At 28.7% G+C, this 23206-nt stretch overlaps 1 protein-coding gene and 1 long non-coding RNA gene across 2 annotated transcripts; both read left to right on the forward strand.

Moving 5' to 3' along the window:
• Positions 1-17836: 17836 nt before the first annotated feature.
• LOC105158942 (ethylene-responsive transcription factor RAP2-4) lies at positions 17837-19736 on the forward strand. Its single transcript, XM_011075859.3, has one exon. The coding sequence runs from the start codon at positions 18446-18448 to the stop codon at positions 19436-19438; it is 993 nt and encodes a 330-aa protein (XP_011074161.1). The 5' UTR covers positions 17837-18445; the 3' UTR covers positions 19439-19736.
• Positions 19737-21176: 1440 nt separating this feature from the next.
• On the forward strand, positions 21177-22185 carry LOC148788838 (uncharacterized). Its single transcript, XR_016064946.1, has 2 exons — positions 21177-21314; positions 21912-22185. It is a non-coding gene; the product is annotated as an uncharacterized LOC148788838 (long non-coding RNA).
• Positions 22186-23206: the final 1021 nt, after the last annotated feature.

Here is a 23206-nt window from a genome sequence, read left to right on the forward strand (position 1 = left end):
TTTGTTTTTATGTACGTATTATAAATAATTTTTTATAATTTAAAATATATTATAAATAAAAATAAAATATATAAATCAGTATATTATTTTAATAAAAAAAGGAAGGAAAAAATTGATTATTAATTATAAAGGGTATTTTTTAATATTATAAAAAATTGATATTGCGGTGTTAGTAACTGTCATTTTTATGGAGAGATATTCTTTTTTACATTAGCGTAGATTACAAATTGCCTTTATTGGATTGTGGACCAATGTCAATAAAAAGTTATTAGGAAAATAATAACTAAAAATTAAATATTACAGCTTTAGTTATATTTTTTGCTTTTTTATTATTGATTATTGGTGTACTAGCATAGATTGTGAGTTCATATATCAACAAATAATGATATAAATATCTTTTATAATTAATTAAATTTAATAATAATTATTATAATTACAAGTCGTGTGTACACTGCATACTTCAAGGATCGTTTGAAGGGTTTGATATTTTTTTGAGAATTTAATTGCCGGAATTTTTATTTTTTCATTTGGTAAAATAAATTTTAAATTAGAGGAAATGAACCATATTCTCAAAAAACGAGTAATATGGATAAAAAAGTTCGAAAATTTAAAACCTTAATGTTTTGATCGTATCTAAAATCATAGTATTCCCAAAAACGAAGAGTGTGTAACATTTTATTTTATATAGTAATGTAATATATATTTCCATACGCATAAATGCACATATATATAAATATGTATATGTGCACAGGGACACTTTGTCTACTTATCTAAATATAATTTCCATTCCTCTGATGTATATAGCATATCAAATATTTCTTAAACAATTTGATTGGTTTCTCTATTTAAATATCTTATGCTATCTAAACATTTCGAATGGGATAACAATAAAATTTCTTGTAATTTTATTCCTTATGTTAGATTCCTACCCCTCAAACAAACGAAGCTTAAGGGGTATTTTGCATATTCTTTTAAGGAGAAAATTTTAATTTTGGTACTATTATATACGGCCTGTTGTAATTTTGGTACCAAAATTTGAAAAATATCTTAAATAAACATCACAATTCAGCCTTTGCTTGCAAATATGATACTTGCATTAACTTACTAATTGCACGTGGCCGTTAACTGAGGCCTGTTTGGCGGGCCAAAATAAGCCTTTGACTGTTTTGGATGAAAATGGGCGGAGGGGGGGCTTATTTTTAAGCTATTTCCAACCTATTTTTACCATCATTTCTTTATTTCTTTAATTGTTTTCTTTTTATTTTATTTATTTTTATTTAATATTTGATCTTATGTTAATTTATTTTCTGTGTAATGATCGATTTTACATAATTTTTTGTAATGGTTTGTGATGTATTTTCTTTGTTTAATGCTTTGTTAAACCTATATTAGATAACTGGTTGTAAGCAATAAGCAAGAAACAGTAAATAAAAAAAAAAAAATCTGAATTTGATGCAAAGACAAAAAAAATCTGCATTTCCAAAATACATCAAACAGTTGTTTGTCAATACATCAAAAAACATATCGTCAACTTATTCACATCGAGCATTTGACTCATTATTTAACAAATGCCTTAGTATTCATTCACTAGAGCCTTCTGGTCTCTAACGAAAGATACAGATTTTATGTGTCATGAAATTAACATCTAAATATTTTATTTACACACAAAAATGTCATAATTTCCATGGTCGAATCTTTTACCAACAACAAGTCTGGCATAACATGACGTTGTGAAGCATACACTTGTCATTTGGACACTCAAACATCTCCATTCTCCAACCTTCACCTACTACATACGTGTCTGAAAAGTATGCAATAGACATATACATATGTATACTTGAGTAAAGTAAGTTGACAAGAAAACAACATAGCATCTCAAATTGACACCCAGATCATAGGGATATCAGTCTCCAATCTTTAGTCACCAAGTGGTCTTTAATAAGTTGAAGTTTAAGAATTTTAGAAAAGATGTCTCAAATTATTTCAAGGATATGCCGTTGGAAAAACCAACCTAATTCGACTCCAATTCATTGACCAAATCTAAGGTTCATAAAATTCTTACTTAAAAATCAAATCAATTATATGACAAGCATGATACATTTGTCATATAATTAGTTATTTTTTTTGAATTGTATATCAATCGCATCACAAATATATTGTATTTGTTATATAATTAATTTGAATTTAACTAAATTCAGTCCGAATTACATATTTCCAGGTCTTGAGTTATTCCACTCGGAATTAAGGCAGCAGCATATGCCAGAAACTTCTACCTAATTTACCAAATGATCAACTTTTCTTGATCCAAGACCAAGTCTCAACTACTACTACATTACTCTAATTCAACCTAGAAGGTTCTCCATTTCATTGAGCATAGCATGTCACCCGGTCAAAATTGGGCATATCCTACGTGGTGTACTGGAGAGCTCTTCGCTTTATGTGCGTGTATTTTATGTAACTGTATATATATAAGGGGTTATCAATAGTCAATGTACGACACCTAATCTAGTGAAAATTGAGCTTAACACGTAGTGTAGTATGAAATTCGTCATATTATAAATGTAATAGATATTGCCGCACACAATATTTGTGCATATATAATCCGAAAGCAACGGCACAGATTAGAAAAATAAAAATCTATATATGATTAAAAGTGGAGTAAGGATGAATATAAGTGAAAGTGGAAATAAACATGTTACAATAGTGGTGGTTGAAAGATGACGTGGATCATTTTGAAATAAATATAAGTCATCATATTAGTACAAATATTTGAGGGTATAATCAGTATTTTAAAATTTAATATTTTGGTGACATAAACTACTAATTATGAGTGAGAAGTGACTTTCTTTTTTATATAATACTAAGATTATGGGCAAGCGACAATCAGTGCATGCCACTCGATCTACTGAAACTTGAGCTTAAAATACCCAATGTTACTTACAATTTGCCACATAGTATGGTGGACTCACTGTGTTCTGTCCATAATAGTATTTGATTCAACGAGAAATGAACTCAATACAATTAACGATGATTTATTAAACAACATGTCGATAAATTCCTATAATTTAAATTTTTTTTATTATAGAAATAAAGAAAGGCGAAGTCCCATCTAATCTTGAGAAGGAATGGTGAGAGGAGGGGCATCCAATTCCGTGTGGAATCTGTCAATCTTGACATTAAAGGATGTATGGAAGGATTGGTTGTGGTTGAGGTGACATAAAACAATGGTGAAAATGACCAGTGAAGACAGTCCCAGAGTCTGGGAGTCCCCTACTCTACCAACACCCTGCAATCAACTTCTCTGTACTAGACTAATGCTGCCTCATTCTTAGGATTAAATCCACATGTACCTGCTCCTACTCATTGTGTATCACATTATAGAAAAGTCATAATTATACTTAGATCCCTAATTTATAGTCTATTTATATAATCACTCATATGTTTTATGTAATTATGGAAATTATCTCTACCAATTAAAAAGTACAGATCGTTTATGCAATGATGTTAACGTTTTTTCGAGGTGTATGTGTAATAATATTTCAAAAGGCAATGGTAGTTTGTGTACATGTTGTTGATGTTTCTGATGGATTTATGTAAAATTTTTCAAGATATAGGGATGATTTGTATAAATAAAAGGATAAAATACACTTTGCCCCCTGAATTATTCGTCATGTAACAATTACCTCCCTGAACTAACAAATCTAATATTTATCCCCCTTCAATTAGATTTTTAGACAATATTGATCTTGCATTACATATATATATATATATATGTATATATTAGTTCAAAGAATTTCTCCTTTTCAGTAATTTTTTATTTTAAATTTAGTTAAAAAAATTAATTGAAAAAATATCGTTTATTTATAATAAATTAAAATATAATTAATGAGTTAAATAACTTAAATTTTATTTTTTTTTACAGATTCAAAGTTAACTAATAAATGAGTACAATAAATACACAAAAAAGTTTATTAATTTGATGATAAAATTAAGTTATTAACTATTTATTTTTTTAGATAAAAATGATAATCAAATATCGGTTTTTTTTAACATATTTTATTTAAAAAAATATGATAAAATATATTTATTAATTTTTTCTAAAAATATTTAACTTTTGGTTAAGCATATATATATTTGTCAATTTCTTTTAAGAAGCATATATGAGTTATTGGTTATATTATATTTATTGTGTATTTATTATATATATATATAAATTTATACTTCACTTTTAATATAAATTAAAAAATTAATTAAAAAATAATTTAGTGATGATTTAATGTATAAAATACTAAAATATATTGAAACTAATTGTTTAAGGCATAACGAATAGTTCAAGAAGGCAAAGTATATTTTATTCTAAATAAATTATAGGTCCAAAGTGTAGATGTAATTATCCTGGTTGAAAATGGCATTTTCATTTAATGATATTAGATAAATCGAGAGTGTTGTCCTAATCCGTGTAGAATTCACTTAGTCTTGAAGTATTTGTCAAGTTGAGTAGCCGACTAATTAGTTTTTAGTTTTTATTAGTGATGGCGGCACATTCAATGTGTGTACATAAATAAAATATAATGATTTATAATTAAAAATATTATATAAAAAAATTATGTCACTTATTAAAGAGGTTGTTTATATAAATTAATCTAAAATAAAATATGAATTAAAAAATTTGCTATCGTTAAAAAAATTATAAAGAAGAATGAAAGCAAAGATAATATTCTAAAAATATAATAAGATTGAAAAACATATACACTTATGATGTGTATCGAGTCCAGCAATTCATACAACTCGAAGGATCTTCGATTCTTCTGTGTATTCCAAAACAGTCGAAGAATCAACCCACAAAATAGGAAAAGTGTTTTGGAAAAGAATAAGATAGGAACACTTAGTAGAAGCATGTTATATGAGCTCCAAGCTAGAAAGAACAAAATCTACCATAATAGTAAGAGAGTAGGTGAAATTAAGAAACTGATCCTATTATCGTAATTCAATAGGGTACAGTTGATATGTTTATCCCTGCTGGCATGTTTTGATAGTGATGTGTTATACGAGTTATACACGATGTTGTTGATATGTTTGCTAAGCTCGACGGGCCATTGGTTTACTGTAATTAAGCCTAGACTGATTGTTGTCTCACTAGTAGATCGATATAGTACTGGGCTAATTGGGCTGATAGCATTCGCCTACTAGTGCTGGGCTATTTAAACCAAATTTCTTAATTTAATTTGGGCTGAACTTTGTTATTTGACTTGAAGAAAAAATACCCCAAATATCATCAACACTACAAAAAAAAAATAAGTTTAGCAACCACAAAAAAGAGTAACAATTATAATACTATCACTAATTACAAATATTTTATTTTATTACAACAAAGAATTTGATATAACAATTATTTAGTCAAAAGTGTTATTTATAAGAATTAATAACAAAAAATTATCCATAAAATCGTCACTAATAATTGTTGTTAATAATATGTATGTTTGTAATATGTGTAGGGAAGAAAAGAAAAACGGTGGTGGGAGAAAATTAAATAAATAAAAGAGAAAAAGGGGGGGGGGGGAAGCAGAATAATTAATTAAAAATATATTTTACTCTTTTTATAAAATTAATTTTCTATCAAACACTTTATATTAATTTTTAACTATATTTTAATGAGTCTTCTAGTATTTTTCATTTTTTTGGTTAATTATTTCTTTTTCCCTAAAACGACTAGGCACAAATCCTGCACAAAGAGGCTCGTTCTGATTGAGACAATACGATGGTTGTACAAGAAACTTTAATATCTCTAATATATTACAAATACTTTAAATTATTTCTTTTTTCCGAAAAAAAAATAGCAAGAGAAGTAATGTTTTCCTCTATTGTCCGTCACGAGATAAAAATTAATCGAGTTAAATGCAACAGAATTTTCTATGTAAATAATATTTGACATAACGATCTTTTTGTGAAAAAGAAAGGACAACACAATCTCCTAAACTTTTAGAAAAAAGGCAACGTTAGTCCCTAATGCAAGAGATAGTGTGTTTTTATTTAAAAAAAATTATGAGTCGATTACCGTTTTCTTTGTTTGGGAAAGTTTTTTTGTCTATTAATGTGTTACGTATGGGATAAAATATAATTAATCCAAAGCTAGAGTATAAAAAAATTAGCAATTAAATTTTATTTCGATATATTTTTGCAAGTGTTATTAGTTGAAAAAAATGCATGAATGGGGCATGAGGACTGGAATTTGGGCTTATCGTTAGGCTAATGATTGAAGAAATATAATGAGTATGGACCCCATAAAATGTGTACCACCACAGTCCAATTTGAATTTGAAACTAAAATGAGACACTAAAACGTGCTATCCGAGTCATGAAATTGTGACATTTCACCCGACTCAAACCGTTTTTGGACATTTTTTCTTGCTCATATTTGGGGAAAAAAAATTGGATGAAAATTTATATTTATTTTAACTAATTTAATATTAATTTATTGTATATATGGGATAATTTTTTTTATCAAACTACTGTAAAAATATACATTTTCATATACACTAACGTGTGAAAATGTATAAGGGTTGTTCGATCAGAAAAAATTTATTTGACCCGCAATAAATCAATAATAAGTTGTACATATGGATCCTCATTCAATTTGGCTGCTAATTTCGTTGAATTTTGACTAATTGAATGATATATTTATTAGACAAAAATAATATCACGAGTACTATAAGTAATTTCTCAAATCACAAAAAATTTATATATAATCGCCAAATCTCGGAGTAGGACAGCGTAATTATCGCTTTCGTACTTTATTTTTTTCAATACACACTTAAGCACCCAAATTTGAAATCAAGATGTCCTATAGCATACGTTGAGCTCAATCAATGATACTTTTACAAAATGATGAAATATGAGGTACTCTTTGCCATGTTTGGTTTCATTTTTACTTTTTGTTTTCAATTTGAAATAAAGATGAAAGAGAAAATATATTTGTTTATATGTATTTTCACTAGAAACGTTATATTATCCTTCTCATTCCGATCGTTACTTTTTTTTTATATATATTTATATACATATAAAAAATTTCAATCATTAATTTTATAAACTAAAATATTTTTTTTATAATACTTTGATATGACAATACTAACAATTCTAAATCAATAACAAAATATAAGTATTAATTTTATTTAAATAAAAAATATATTTAATTTGACACCACTGATAATAAAAATTAAATTATTATTTTCATTTAATTTAAAAAATATAAATTTAATATTACTAACAAGATACAATTCATCAACTAATCCAAATATATTTTAATTTTTACACAAAAATTTATAAAACTGAAAGTACATATATTCATCATTGAAAAGTGAAAATAAAACCTGAAAACAAAAACAAAATTGAGTTACCGGAGTCAAACTTAGCCTGCAATTATTTTATTCTTTTATGAAAACAATATCATTTTCAGATTAAAGCTCTACAATTGATTTACTTAATTTTTTTTAATCAGTGTAGAAAATCAAGAATTGATTTTTCAAATAATTGTAATATCACGAGAAAATAACAATAATATCCAAGTATTCTTGTCATTTTAATAGATTAGGTTTCCGCGTAATTTCTTCAATTTTTTGTTATTGATATGTATAATTCGCCCATATAATCTTTTTACAGTAACCAAAAAAATTGAAGAATTATTACCTAAACTTTTGAATAAAAAAATATATATGTATATTCATACTAGTCGAATATTAATATAGATATATATTTGATATTTTTTTTGTTAATGTAATGATTATTTCTACTTGTATAAGTTATAATATTTTAAATTTATAATTTTTAATAAATATAATATCGATATCACTCGTATTTTGTTTAACTATAATAATTTATTAAGTAATGAAGTATTTTCTCTTTTTTGAATATTAAAAAAATTAAATCCTAGAGAGAGTGTGTGTGTGTGTGTGTGTGTGTGTGAGAGAGAGAGAGAGAGAGAGAGAGAGAGAGTGAGGAGAGTGGGTGTGGGTGTGGGTGTCGGTGTGTGAGAGAGAGTGTGTAAGTATATGAATAAGGATATTTTTATCTTATGACATATTAATTTTATATAATTTATAAGATTTTATAAAAAAAAAATTAGGAAAGTTAACTTTTTTTTAAAGATCTTATAAGATTCAAAACATCTTATTTTGCAATTTTATAAACTCTTTAAAAGAAAATTAGTCAAATAAATATTTAGAGCTTATAAGCTCTGAAACATTTTATAAGATGTTTTGAGGAGTTTATAAGCTTAGCCAAAGCACCCTCTAAATAAATCAAATTAAGCTTGAAATTGGCTGAGTTAAAGAATTTATCGAACGACAAAACAAAAGCGTTTGATATTTATACTATCACGGGGAAAGAAAAAAGACTTTTTTACTCACAAACGACAGAATATGTTGCACCTACATCAAATTCTTTTGCGCCAATAAGCTCTAAGTTTGTTTTCTTTTATTTATTTTTTATTTTTTAATATAATGTATTAATTTATATATATTTTTTTATTTATAATATATACGTTCAATGTGTAAGAATTATTTATTATATGCACATAAAGAGAACGTGTTTTTACGACTAATATTTAATCAAACAAGCTCAAATGAACTTATAAAAATCTATTTTAAAAGGCGTTGGGCGAGCCCATAAATTCTTTAAAACACCCCTTAACATGTTCGAAAATTTATAAGATTTTACAAAATTTTCCTTATCTTTCTATATATATATATATATATATAATCCCATAAACTCAAAAAATAAGATATTATAAGCTTCTAAGGTTTTCTAGAAAGAATAATGAATGCATAACTTATTTATAAACTTTTAACCAAATTATTCAACTTAATTATAAATTTACTATTACTAACATCTTATAAGTTCCACTGAAATAAATATATATTTTCTCTATGGTTAATTACAACGGTAAAATATAAAAAACCATGGTGGATACTAATTAATCAATATTGCGGAATGACTATTATCCGTTGTTTATGCATGTTAGGTCAAAACTTTTGTTACTACTAATAGCTAAGGCAAATATTTTGAGCATATAATAGATGTTGGTGAACCATGATCAAAATTTAAAATTTTGTATGATTAATATTTGATTGATATCTCATAGGTTATAAATAAATTTAATTAAATATTATTTAAATGAAGTATGGAGTAGCTTGAATAATCTCCTGACCCTGACATAGGCAAGCCTTACAAGAAAGGTAAACCCAAGAATTAATCAGCATTAATTAAAGAAATAGCAGGTAGTAATATGGATTTGTCGTGTGAAAGCTAAATTTGAGATGTTCAATGTACAACGACGTCGCAACTACTGCTTGTAAAATGACAGCACTCATACGCGGTTTCAAGCTATGCACTTACCATTCTTAATCATATCCGTTCATTATATCAAATCAAATCAATCGACTTAAAGGTAAGGGATAACAAAATTCAGTGATTATCAATTTCATTAATTCATGCTTCAAAATTATGAAAATTACAAAATAGAACTTGAGCGTTCTTTTTTATTTGAATAAGGTTTGAACTGTATTCATACTTGACTTCACCACCCGTTATATTGCCATTTTTAAGTGGGCTGCAAGACATGTAGATCAATAGAGATTCTGGCACATTGACTCCGATAAAAATTGGGGGGCTCTAAATACAGGTGAGTGTTAATGATTTTGAGATCTAATTGGATAATTTTATTATAACTCTAAACAAATTGACTTAATTATCGAAAAATTTTAGTTGGGGGTCTCCACAACAAGCCAAATAATTTGTACTATAAGCACTATCATCCAAAGCGAGGATAGCTAATAGACTTAGCTTTGAATGTTATATATACAGTGCAAATATAATTTTAAAAAAATGTGTCAAGTTATGGATAATATCCCCGACTTGACACAAAAGTATTATAAATTTTAAATAAAGAATATTTTTGTATTTTTTTAATAATAATAAAATAATTAAACCCGCATTTTCAATAGAAGATCTGAATTGATTTTTCTTTTGTTTCAAAATATTGCATTGATATTGATTTCAAAGTGAAAACAAAGCATCAATGCCAACTTGTGCGTGCATTAATTGCCCCAAAGCAACTACCCAACAACTTGTGCTTGGATGCATTCATGACTTCAAAATCCAAAGTTTTGTAACTTTTCTGCACAATAAGTTACCAAATCGAATAAATTGATTTATACCATACCACCGTTCTTCTCATTATATGCCTCACATAAAAATGAGTCACTTTCAATCAGATCACTGTGAGAATTTCTCTATTCCAGTATATAAGAACTGTGTTGGCAAGTAATTTATAAATACAATTAAAAGCAATTTATCGAGACGTATTTGTCTTAACCCGTAATAGTGATTAGAGTTCAATTCACTCAACTTTTTTCATATACAAAAATTGAATAATAACTATAAGGTATCTCTTTCGAGATTTGGTGTAATTATCAAAACACCTCCTATAGTTTGAAAAGTTATATCTGGAATTCCTAAAGTTTGCTTTCGTCTAACAAATAAGCCCTCTATTAATTAAAATTTACTGACTTTAATAATAGGATTAATTACATTTTACCATCCAAACTATGATTGTTTTTATGCTTTGACATTTAAATTTTTTAAAATTTTACACTTTGCCATCTATAATTATTTTTTACTAAGTTTTTGGTCGAAAAAAATCACATGCACTGCACATGTGATATTTAAGGGTTATGCGATGTCATATTTTTCACATATGCACATCATTTGATGTTTTTCCAACAAAAAAAATGGTCATATATGACAAAATACAAATTTCACAAAGTTAAGATGGTAAGTTGATACAAAAAAAAAAAAAAAGATAGATATCAAGGTATAAAAATGGGTTTAGTTCAAATGGCAAAATATAATTTATCCTTTACAATATTAATAAAAAAATCGAATAAAAACTCATATTTACTCCCTGATAAACTTATTAATCGTTTTTTGCAGATCAAATAAATCTTTTTATGATTTAATTATACTTATACATCTTCATACCTTAATTCATGTGAGAAGATATATCTTCACAGTTATAAGAATAGCTTAGTAAAAAAAAATTAAATTAATTGGGGTAAGTATCAATTTTTATTTATTTTTTTTATTAATATCAATAAATTTAATAAATTTTGAATACCTAAAGGATCAATTTATTAGACAGATGTAAACTTCAGGAGTATTATTCTAATTTTCTTAATCACATAGTATTTATGAATAATTATACCAAACTTCATAAAATGGGAGTGTAATTATCCCAAATAATAATAAATCACTTAATTGTTAATTAATAAAAAATTAAAAAGGAAAAGTTGTTGGTGCATTAATTGCCCCAACGGTTACGACTTACAAGACTTTATAATATATTAATATATTTATAATAATATTTGGTAATATTTATGTGCACGCACCAACCCTACCAATACGCTTTAGATTCTCTGAACTTAGATAATAATCATCACTGTTTTATTTTATTTACAATGGTACATGACAACTATTTAATCACGTAATGTTGCAGTTGGCACGAGACGACTTTATAATTATGATACAAGTTTTGAAGTTATGTACGTTTGTCGTTAATGCATTCACGTGCTATGCTTCCATCTATAATATAAATAATTAAATTCGAACAATTTTTTATTTTCTACTTCCCATTTCTTTGTTCAATGGGATGGAAAAATGTAATACTCCTTCAACTCTGGAGAGGGGGAGCCCTAGAACCTAAGGTCAACTCCGGAAATTGGGGCCATTGAATTATAAAGGGATTATATTTTTTTATTTTTTCATTATTTGGCATTCTAATTATTTTTTTTTATTTTTTTAGATAGACTCAATTTATTATTTAGTTTTATATGATTGAAAATCAATTTAACTTAAATAGTTTAATATAAAAAATTATAAAATAAATTTTTCTTTTTAAGTTTATTTTCACCCATAAGTTGATAAACGTTTATTTTAAGTCATTGCAAATACCCTGTAAAAACGTCGAACTTGGTGATGGTTGTTTGATCCATTAGAAATTGTGCTTAATTCTTAAAGAATTTGGGGGTAAAGAATTTTTAACATTTGATTCAGTGAAAATTACACTTAATTTTTAGTGTGTCGGTGGAGTTTCAGTGATCAAGTTGAATAATGTTATCAATACGTATTTATAAAAGGAACCTTGCATGCTTGTTAGGTTCTCCTAATAGGAGCAACCACAAGAACTTTTGCTCGAACTAACCTCATAATCATATTTACTTAGAGAAAAAATATTAATTCATTGAAAAAAATCTCATACAAACATTTAAAAATGAAAACTGATTATTCAGTAATCACGAAATTTTATCATTCTTGAGTTTATCAAGTCCAAAGATTATGGTGTAAATTTTATGAGTTGAATAAAAGAAAGAATTCTATAAAAGTGCAAAATTTGATGGTGTTGAGGTTTCCTCCATTGTATAGCATAAATAAACCACATGAAGTTGAAGGTGCCAAGGAATTCAATTCCACGAGGCACTTTGGGAATCTCTAGATAAATTAATTCTATTATATACATAGCAGACAGAATATTCCTTGTTTCCCAAATAAACGAAAAACATCAATAATTTTAAAATTATTGAAGTTTTAATTTAAATAATTTTCTTATAACTTATTATTATTATTGGAGGAGGAGACGTCTATAGTAACTAGCATGACTGACAAAATCTAAATTACTTAAAGTTCCCTTAATTAGACTTATTTCTTTTGCAAGCTGTTGCAGCACACCGTCCCGACATGAATATAATAAATAATTTTTTTAATTTTAAAATATATTATAAATAAATTAAAATATATAAACTATAAAATTATATTTTTAAAAAAAATCAGTTTGAGGTATTATCGACACAGTAAAAGAATTGGTAGTATTCTTAAAATGACGTAGAGTCATTTTTGTAAAAAATGTAATCATAATTAATTTTTAAAATTATCTAATTAGGGATATCATTGTCGATTTAAAATTTTATTGAGTGGTGTCGCTAACCGCCGTTTGTGAGTGTAGAAGATCTTTCTTTTATATATTATTATAGACTATTGATAACCTAATTTCTCATCATACACATCAATTTTATTTTATTTCATTCATTTTTTTATTTCATTTATTTTGATCAATTATGAATTCCATTATTTATTTAATTAAATAAACATAATAAAAAAATAATTACACATGTATCGAGTATGCTTCAATTATTAGTTATTATTATTTAAGAGAATTGGAATCATTTGAAAAGACGATAAAAATATAATATTACTAATAAAATCTGCTTTTCTATCAATTTCAAAATAAAATTACCTGCTTTTCAATAGATGACCCGAAATTTTATTTATTAAAACGTGATTTAATTCGATTTTTACCGTTGAAGACCCTTTTTATTTTTAATTTTATTTCCCTATTTTTTTTTTTCTCCCTTGAATTTCATTGGTGGGAAGGGAAGTGGAGGACCAAAGGGATCCAAGTCAGTGATTGGCGCCGCAAAATAAAGATTATTGGCCCCCAGGCGCAGAGTAGCTGTACACGTGAGGAGCACGTGCTCGGCGCATTTCTCACGCTGTTCTTCGCCGTGAACTCCGCCTGAAACATACTGCAGTTTTGACCGACGGCGTCCGCCGTCGTTAGCACTCAACAAATAACACCACGATATGGAGCACGATTTTAGGGATATTTTGGTAATTCAAAATTCAAGTTAAAGTCGAGCCCACATGTGCTAGTTTGACCCAACACATTCGATCTGTATGTATAACTTTAATTTTTTTTTATTATATTTAATTAATTAAATAAAAAAATAAAGTTAATAAATAATTAAAATAATGAAATTAAATAATTACAAAAGATGGGTATTTGTGGAAAATATTAGTATAGTAAATGATAGTTTAGATAATTTACATTCAGCCAACAACGGTATTTATTTTAGGGGTCTTTTCATTAACATACTGTATAGGAATATTAAATCACAGCCATACATTTTGAAAAGAGAGAGAGAGAAATGTTACAATCTTTAATTTGTTTAACTTCTAAAAAAATTATGTGAAATGTTACAAAACTTCTGACAAGAATTCAAATTTATATTGTTAATACGACAACATTCGAAAGGAGCTAAAGTACTTATTGTACACTATAAAAATGAATTATTTCTTATACTATAAGTATTTTATGATTTAAAAATTTATTAAAAATAAGCTTTAAAATTTTCTTATTTTACATTATTTTTAATATTTAATTATTTCATGATTTTCACTAATTATCTTATTTTATTGTCATTTTATTGTAATATTCATTATATGACCGTTTGACTTTTAATATTCATTTTATGACCCATTTATTGTGATTTATAATTTGTTTTAATCATATTAATAACTAGTAGTCGTTGTATAGTAGTGAGGTTTTGTGTGGTGATAGATTAACATCAAATAATGCCGGCTACTTATGCAGATAATGAAATAGATTGGTACTACGTTTTTTTTTTTTTATATTAATATGTCGATTCAATCAATATATTAATATAACTAAAAATAATAACAAATTACATCGATTCAGTTAATATAGCAATATGACTAATAATAATAACAAATTATAATAATTCACATAAAATGAGACATATATTCATAGCTTTGGTGGGACTCGAATCCATGATGTCGAACTTATTCATGAGATCTCATCTTTAATCACTAGGCTAAGGAATTGGTGATTGGTACTAAATTGATCTACAGAATCGACATAAAATTATAAAATGACAAATTAAACAAAGTAGTCCCTATTAATCTAGATGCTTCCTTGCGACAATGTCCTAATCACAAATTAAAATAGCTTATCACATTTGTGATTATTCTTTAATTTAAACATATGGAATTCAGCTTTCAAAATTTTAATTACCATCATTACGTTAATGGCATTCTAATATTCCAAAATTGACTTAATTAAAATATCACAACTTGTGGTTGATGTCGCATTTTGAACTTCAACCAGATGCTATTACCTTATATAAAGATGTCAATGCCTGCAAAGAGATATTGTATTATAGTGCTAATGATGCACTGATGCCTCTTAACAAATTGTCAAAGGTATAAATGATTTGTTAGTCTAATAGTTGAGATTAAGATGGAGGTCTCGTGAACAAGTTTAAGGTTATGGGTTCGAGTTTCATCTGATGTGTGGGTATTTGTGTCACTTTATGTGAGTTGAAGTAATTATTTGTTGAATTGATATAATTTATCTGTTGGTCTTATTTATATTGATGTATTATTAAAAAAAAAAAACTGACTTGTCAAAGTTGTCGAATGAGTATAGCTTAGCTGGTGAAGTTGAGGTTCTGTAGGCAGGAAGTTATGAGTTTGAATTCTACCAATAGTAATTATGTATATTTAATATTGATAATTAACATATATTAATTATTGATAATTGAAGTTCACGGTGTAGTTGTGAGTGATTTACTAAAAAAACCAAATTAATGTCAAAACTTATATGAAATACAACACCGCTTATACCAAATTTGCAACCATCATTATTTGCTGCAATGTGGTTGTATAAGTCATCATCATTTACATTATTCATATATTAATGTTAGATTAACATAAGTAATTGAATTGACTAATTATATAAATTATTACGTGAATTATAATCAAAATATTAGTTGTAACATTGTAAATAGTAATTCATTATTTACTAATTATTATTATTACTTTAGCCGATTATTATTGGACTCATCAATCATGACATTATATCAATAACAAGATAGTTGAGAATTGACATTGTTTTGGTGCAATTGTTACTTTTATAAAATAAAGGATAATACATTTCTACTAGCTGATCTATAATCTATTTGTATAAATTATATATTCATGTCTTATATATAATTACAAAAATTACTTATGAAGCTAAAAACAGGGTTGGTTTGTGTAATATTATTGATACTTTTTTATGGTATAAGTGTAATTTTTCAAAAAGTATAGGTGGTCTGTGTAAATTGAAATTTTTAGTGAATGTATGTGTAATTATTCAAAAAGTCTAAAAAATTTATGTAAATAAACCATCACTCAATTATTTATTTATTATGAAAAAATTATAAAAATTATATTTTTTTATATATTATAACATAATTGTGACGAGTCATTGACAAACATGATTTTTTTTAAAAAAATTAAAGTGTCTACTCATGGACAGCATGCACGACTCGACACACTTTTTTTTTTCAAAATTAATCTCGAGTCGTGGTCTCCACCCACGGCTCTAGTTTTTTTTTAATTTTATATTAAAATTATTAATTATAAATTTAAATATTATAATTACAATAATATGTTACAGAATATTATAATAAAAAATACAAATATTAAAAATGTGAGCCCGTTTCACAATTGCATCTGTGACGTTGATGTCGAGGTCTTCTTATTTTTTTGCCCATATTTTGTATTGGCTCATTTTATCCATTATTATCATCACCATTGAAATTAATGTGCAACCGACTTGATGATGTTGCAGAATTAGACTCCATATTATTACGATGTGTACTAAATGATGAGAATGGATAGAGACCCAACTCAGACACAATCTATATTCTTTTAATGGGTTTGAGTTTGAACTGAGTCTAATAATATTTATTGGATCCAGAACTAGATTTGGGTATTAATCTAAGGGTTTGGATAGGATAAGATTATAACTATTGACACCTTAGTCCCATCTCGAGAAGTTGAATTTTTTATTTTAAATTTTATTGGCGTTTTCATTGAATTCAATATTGATGTATATTGGTAAAATTATTAAGTTGAAAGGGTAAAAAAGTAATTTAATATATATGAGACACATATTAAACAAATGCAACCCATCACACCATATAACTTATAACATTACTATAGATACCAAATATATTAATTTTTTAAGGGAAACACTATTCATTGATTTGACTATTTTTTTTGTAAAAGGACCCTTCTCGAAAATAGCACTTCACCTGGTATGTGATTGTACTGTGGTAAAATTTTCGATTTTATCCCTTAATAAAACCTCGCCACATCAAATATGTATATAAAATATAGGATGAAAGAATATTTTGTCCTCCGCATTTTGGTTGTTTTTGTATTATGTCATTTATCCTTTTTGTTGGTTTTAATTTGTTATATCAAATCACTTTTTGGTGGAAATTTTCATTAAAAAAGAATTACATGCAGCACATTTTACTACAAAATCTCAAACTTGGTAATTTTAATAAATACATCGGATTCTTATAATAAAAATAAAATTCAATATAAATTTAAAAAACACATGAGTATTTTTTTAGAAAAAATAAGGAGGATTTCTTGCACACGTATGTTATATATAATTATTTTCGGGTGAATTTCTTTTGTCAAAATTAACCCGAAATGATTTACAAAAGTCGTGAAATTGGCTTCGAGGAGAGGGGTAAAAGTGTCCATTTCCTTGGAGATGAAAAAGGAAATGTGAAATGTAAGATTTGCGCTTCATTCTTTTCAAGAGAAATGAAAGGTGAAAACGACAAGGGAAGCAACGTCGAACAGTCGCTGGTGACTGACGGTGTGAACGCGGACGCACGTTTTTCTCAAACCGGACAAAAGAATCATTTACAGCCCACAGGCACTTGTCCCTTTAAGCAACAGCCACCTGTCGGTGGCACCACGCGTGTCATTCTTCCATTGGCTACACCCCACCCACTTGACCGATACCTACGTCTGCAAAAACCGACAACCCCCGTTAAGGGTGTGGAAATCGCCAATTACGAGGTGGGTTAGGAGAAATAATCCTATGGGCTGGCATCCATGACCCATTATATAAAGCCCCAGGTGGAGTGGCCATCGCCACAGAAAAGTGAGATAGAGAGAGATAATTCACACACACATTTCTTCTTCTTCTCTCACTTGCACACACTTCACAAGTCTTTCTAGAGAGAGAGAGAGTGTAAAAAAAGAGTGGTTGTTCTTGCTTTCGATCTTTTGTTCTTCAATTTTCCCCCCTCTGATCCACCCCGCTTCTCTTGATCCCCTTCTGCGAACCATCTGATTTTCGAAGCTGTTGCTGTTCCGAGATTTTGTTTACCGAGTCATGATCATCATCATGAATACCAAGCAAACTTAGATCAGGATCATCATCATCGTCTTCATCAGGTGTTTTCAGATCGAGATCTCAATTTGTTTCTTTTTTCTTTTTTTCTGATTTATTTGAGGGCTTATTAGTTGTTCCCTCAACTTCAGATCTCCATTTTCTTTTTTTGGTTGAGGATTTAAAGGGTTGTCTATTTTAAACCTATTTAAATCCAAGAAAAACAAAAAAAAAAAAGGAAAAATTTTCGATTTTATTTCATATTTTCTTGATTTAAGCTTTCACCTGTTCTTGAATTTTACTTAGAAACAGGTCCTTTTTTTTTAAAAAAAAAGTAATTTGAATTATTATTAGAATGGCAGCTACAATGGATTTTTGGAGTAGCTCACCTGTTGTAGATCCCCTTGGGGGTGGTGAACTCATGGAAGTGCTTGAACCTTTTATGAAAAGTGCTTCTTCCCCACCCCATTCTTCTTCTTCCAATCTTCCCTCTTCTTTCCCTTCTGCTCATGACCACTATTTTTCTATTTCCACCCCCCCTTCTTCCACCTCCACTTCCTTTTCCTACAATTCTTACTATCCTTCCACCCAGGTTGAGCCCAGTATGTACCAGGCCTCATCAGCCCATGACTATTCGTATGGGTTGGGCCAGCTGCCTACATCTGTTGGGCTTAACCAGTTGTCTTCTGCTCAGATCCAGGACATCCAGGCCCAGATGGTGTCAGGCCAGTTCCAGGCACAGTATTCGATGGCCCCAAGGAATAGCTTTCTTGGGCCCAGGCCCGTCCCCATGAAGCAAGTGGGCTCGCCTCCAAAGCCCACCAAGCTGTACAGGGGTGTGCGGCAACGGCACTGGGGCAAGTGGGTGGCCGAGATCCGGCTGCCCAAGAACCGGACCCGGCTGTGGTTGGGCACCTTCGACACCGCGGAGGAGGCGGCGCTGGCCTACGATAAAGCGGCGTACAAGCTGAGAGGAGACTTCGCCAGGCTCAATTTCCCGCACCTCCGCCACAACGGGTCCCACATTGGCGGAGAGTTCGGGGAATACAAGCCCCTCCATGCCAGTGTGGACGCCAAACTCGAGGCGATTTGCCAGACTCTGGCGCAGGGCAAGAGCATCGACGCCAAGAAAGGCAAGAACTCGAGGTCGAAAAAGGCGGCGGCGGCGGCGGCAGCGGAGGAAAAGAACTGTAAGATGTCCGAGTCTGAGAGCGATGGGTCCGGCGGGTCGTCGTCGCCCGTCTCGGATCTAACGTTCCCAGAGTTCGCGGAGGAGGAGCAGCCCGGATGGGAGATGGGCTCGTTGCCGAAGTATCCATCTTATGAGATCGATTGGGATGCATTATAATTTCGTGAAAGTTGAGGTCTTTTTCTGCAAAATGAAGTTTTTGGTCTAGTAGCAGTCTACTCTCATATGTAGTGTTTGTTGATAAGTAATTGGGGCTACTGCAATGAAATTTTAGGCATTTGCAGGGGTCGAATTTTAATTTTATATCGTTGGTGGTCTTAGGTGGGTAGGTTAGTATGGTTGAAGGATGTTGTATATATCTTCCTAGGTAGCTGGTTTTTTACATGGCTGCTAGGGGGATTAATATTTGACTTGTAATTTTCTTATGTTTATATTGAGCAATTATGTTAAGTATTAATTATCATGTTTGTCTCACTCATTTGGAGAAATTTCATAATCAAGCATATAAATTCATTCTTTTTATTAAAATTAATGTAAATTAATCCCAGATTATTCAAGCACACGAGTCGAGTCATTTAGGCTTGATTTGGATTTGGAGAAATGATATAAAGAGGATATTTTAAAATTTAATGATAATTTTTTGGGTAAATTATAAGGATTTTTAGTTTAGTCTAGCTTCTTTCAATTTTTTTTATAAGTTTTTAGTTTGTTTTTAAAAAACAAAAAAAATACAGTAAGACCAAAATTAACAATTTCATACCTCCATATAAGGATTGCAAAATTTCATCAAACATCAGGAGAGTATTTTTAATTTTTCAAACAACGACGGGTATTTGTAATTAAAACAAACATCAAGAGAGGTTGTTGTATTTACCCTTTTAAATTTAGTCTAGCTTTTTCACTTATTTTTAAAAGTAAGTTACAACTATCTCTCTTGAGGTTTGACATTTATAAAAAGCTTTGTTGGTTGAAAAATTACAAATACCTTATGATTTTAATGTTTGTTCTAACCACAAGCTAATGCCGTTACCTTTCTAAGTTCTCATCCAACTTTTTTGGTGAATTCAACTCTTTTGAATTATAAATTATAATTTTATATATTTTTTATAATTTTTTAAAATATTTTTATTCACTAATATGTTCTGTAAATTAAAATAATAAATTAAATCATCTCACAACAAAGACCAACAATAAAGGGGAAAGCAAACTTCAATTTATTAATTGGCCGTCTCATGTATTTATTTACATTTTTAATTATAGTATAAAGATTAACGAAATTATAATTGATCCTATTATTCAATAATCAAATTGTTTATAATATGGATAATTATATTTACATCCCCTAATCTATGGCATGTTTACACAAATCATTCCTGTCTTTTGAATAGTTGCACAAGCACTCACCAAACACGTCAACATCATTTACACAAACCACCCTTGCTTCTTGAAAACTTAGACCTATACGCATTAAAAACATCAAGATCATTACACAAATTACCCTTTGTTTTTTTACTGTCAGGAGTGGCTTATGTAATTATGCGAAAGATATGAATGATTTATGTAAACAGACAATAGAATAGGAAATGTAAATATAATCATCGTTTTATAATAAAATTAACAGGCTACCATACTGCTCCAATTTTCATTATTCATCATGATTTAATTACAAATCCTCGTTTAAATTTTATTTTAAAGTACATGTTAATATTGATGATGGTAATCGATCTAGTAAAAAAAAAAATTTCATGCATTTATTCCATTTAGATCCTCAAATCAACACAAAATCCATTAAATCACAAAAATCCATTAAATTGGAGTAAATAAAGTCAAAATTATGGTTAATATGATTAGGGAAATGTGCCAATTAGAAGCTCTATCATCACCTATATAAATGAAAACCCTTATTCCACCAGAAGAAAAGAAAAACAAAAGAACTAAGTTGCAAGGCCCTGCATATACCAAATATCATTCACAATGATGAAGCTTTCAGCAAAATTTCTATTTGTTCTTGTTCTGGGATTCCTCATTGCATCAGGTAGCAATTCGTATACAATATATATATATATATATATATATGTATGTATGTATATACGAGGCATAAAATTCAATTTTTCGTTCTTGATTTTTTAATTAAACTTCAGAATAGTTGGTATCTTTTTAATTGTCTTTTGTCTTGTGTATATTAAGGTTTGATCTCGTGCTTGGTTGCTATATTCAGACATTTTTGGAGTGTCTGATTGAACTACTTTATTTGTATTCATCTTCATCTGGCTTTTAGTATAATAGTTTTACTTTTTGTTATAATAAGGAACCACCCTTATTTATTTATTTATTTTTTATAATTACGAAAATAATCTCTGGTAGTAAAAAGTATAGGTAGTTTGTGTAATATTGTTGATGTTTTTGATAGTGTATGTGCAATTTCTCAAAAGCAGGGATGGTTTTTGTAAATGACGTCTGACGTTTTTGTAAATGACGTGTTTTTTTTTTTCCGGCACTCACATATCTAACACAGGCATACACACAATATTCAAATTCAGGAGACCTTTTATAGAGAAGTCTTGTACTCAAATCATTGAACTGTCCGTTTGGAGACTTGTTAAATGGTCTTTGGTGTTATTGTTATGCGCAGATGTGGAGAAAAGAGGAGTGTTGGTTGCTGCGACTTGCTACTATGCTTACGACAGTCCAACATGCATTACTGAAGGAGTTAGAGCCTGCAAAGAATGCCACAAATTCCCTACGCTCAAAGAAATCTACTGCGAAAAACTTACAAAACGGTGTGTGTGTGGGTTCGACTGTGGCACTCTTCCAAGCTTTTGATTCCCTATTCATCACCACCACTCTTTGTCTCTGTTCACTCACTCCATAATAATAATAATAATAATAATCGATAAACTTGCATACTCGATGCCTCTATAAAATATAAAAAAAATAACATATTATGTATTTGATTGTAATAATGTGTTTGTTAAACAAGTATTATTTAAAATATGTTTTTGTTATAATAAAAACAAGAAATAAAACTAGATCAATTACAATGTCTCACATAGAGAAGTTACCAGTAGTTGGTCATGAAGTGAATTCCGATAGTTGTTTTCAGGGTAAATTATAGTTATTTTTCTTGAGGTTCGGCATAATTCAAATTATGAAAAATTTATGTCAAGTTAAATTGAAGAAGCATAAATAGAAAAACGAGTATAATTAAATTGAATAAGTCACAATTAACATGTATTTCGGAAAATAGACAAAAGAGAGCGTGTAATATAACGCAAAAATGAAGTTTTACCATTCATGTAATAACGACTAAGGGTTGTTAGGAACAGACAAGCCATTATCAATGAGCACTTCTCCCTCATTGTCTAACGCCGCAGATATGTGAGCATTGGGCCGCCGATAAAGTGGACACGAATCATTCCCTCGGCATGTTCAGCAAATGGTTTAGGATAATCTTTCTTACAACTTATATATTTTTCATACATGAAGCGTTTAGGATTGTTTTGCTCACATGATCCTTGCATCATGTGTTTAAGCAATATAGCATATAACTCATCTTCTTTATCTCCATCATATGTTTCTCATTTGACAACACAATTATTAATTTTCTTGAATTATTACTGAGCGATTACTTTTACATTACTCTGCATTTAGCATGTGTTTTTATTTCCATAATTATTTAAATTGGGAGGAAATGTTTGAATTGGTTTTTCCATAATGATTTGAATTAATAATTTTTTTTATAGAAATTGGGTTAAATATATGTACATATATATATTTACATTATTGTCCTCAATTATAAAATTGATATAAAAAAAATATTTGTGTATTGAATAAAATGACAGACAAACATGCCCTTATATAGATAAGCTTCTGCCTAGTATTTCCTCCAAAATTGGGTTGATCGTTTGTTTTAACAGTCAATCTAAC

Source organism: Sesamum indicum, linkage group LG3 (genome assembly GCF_026168435.1).
Source record: "Sesamum indicum cultivar Baizhima isolate 11 linkage group LG3, ASM2616843v1, whole genome shotgun sequence".
In the NCBI taxonomy this organism is placed as follows: Eukaryota; Viridiplantae; Streptophyta; class Magnoliopsida; order Lamiales; family Pedaliaceae; genus Sesamum; species Sesamum indicum.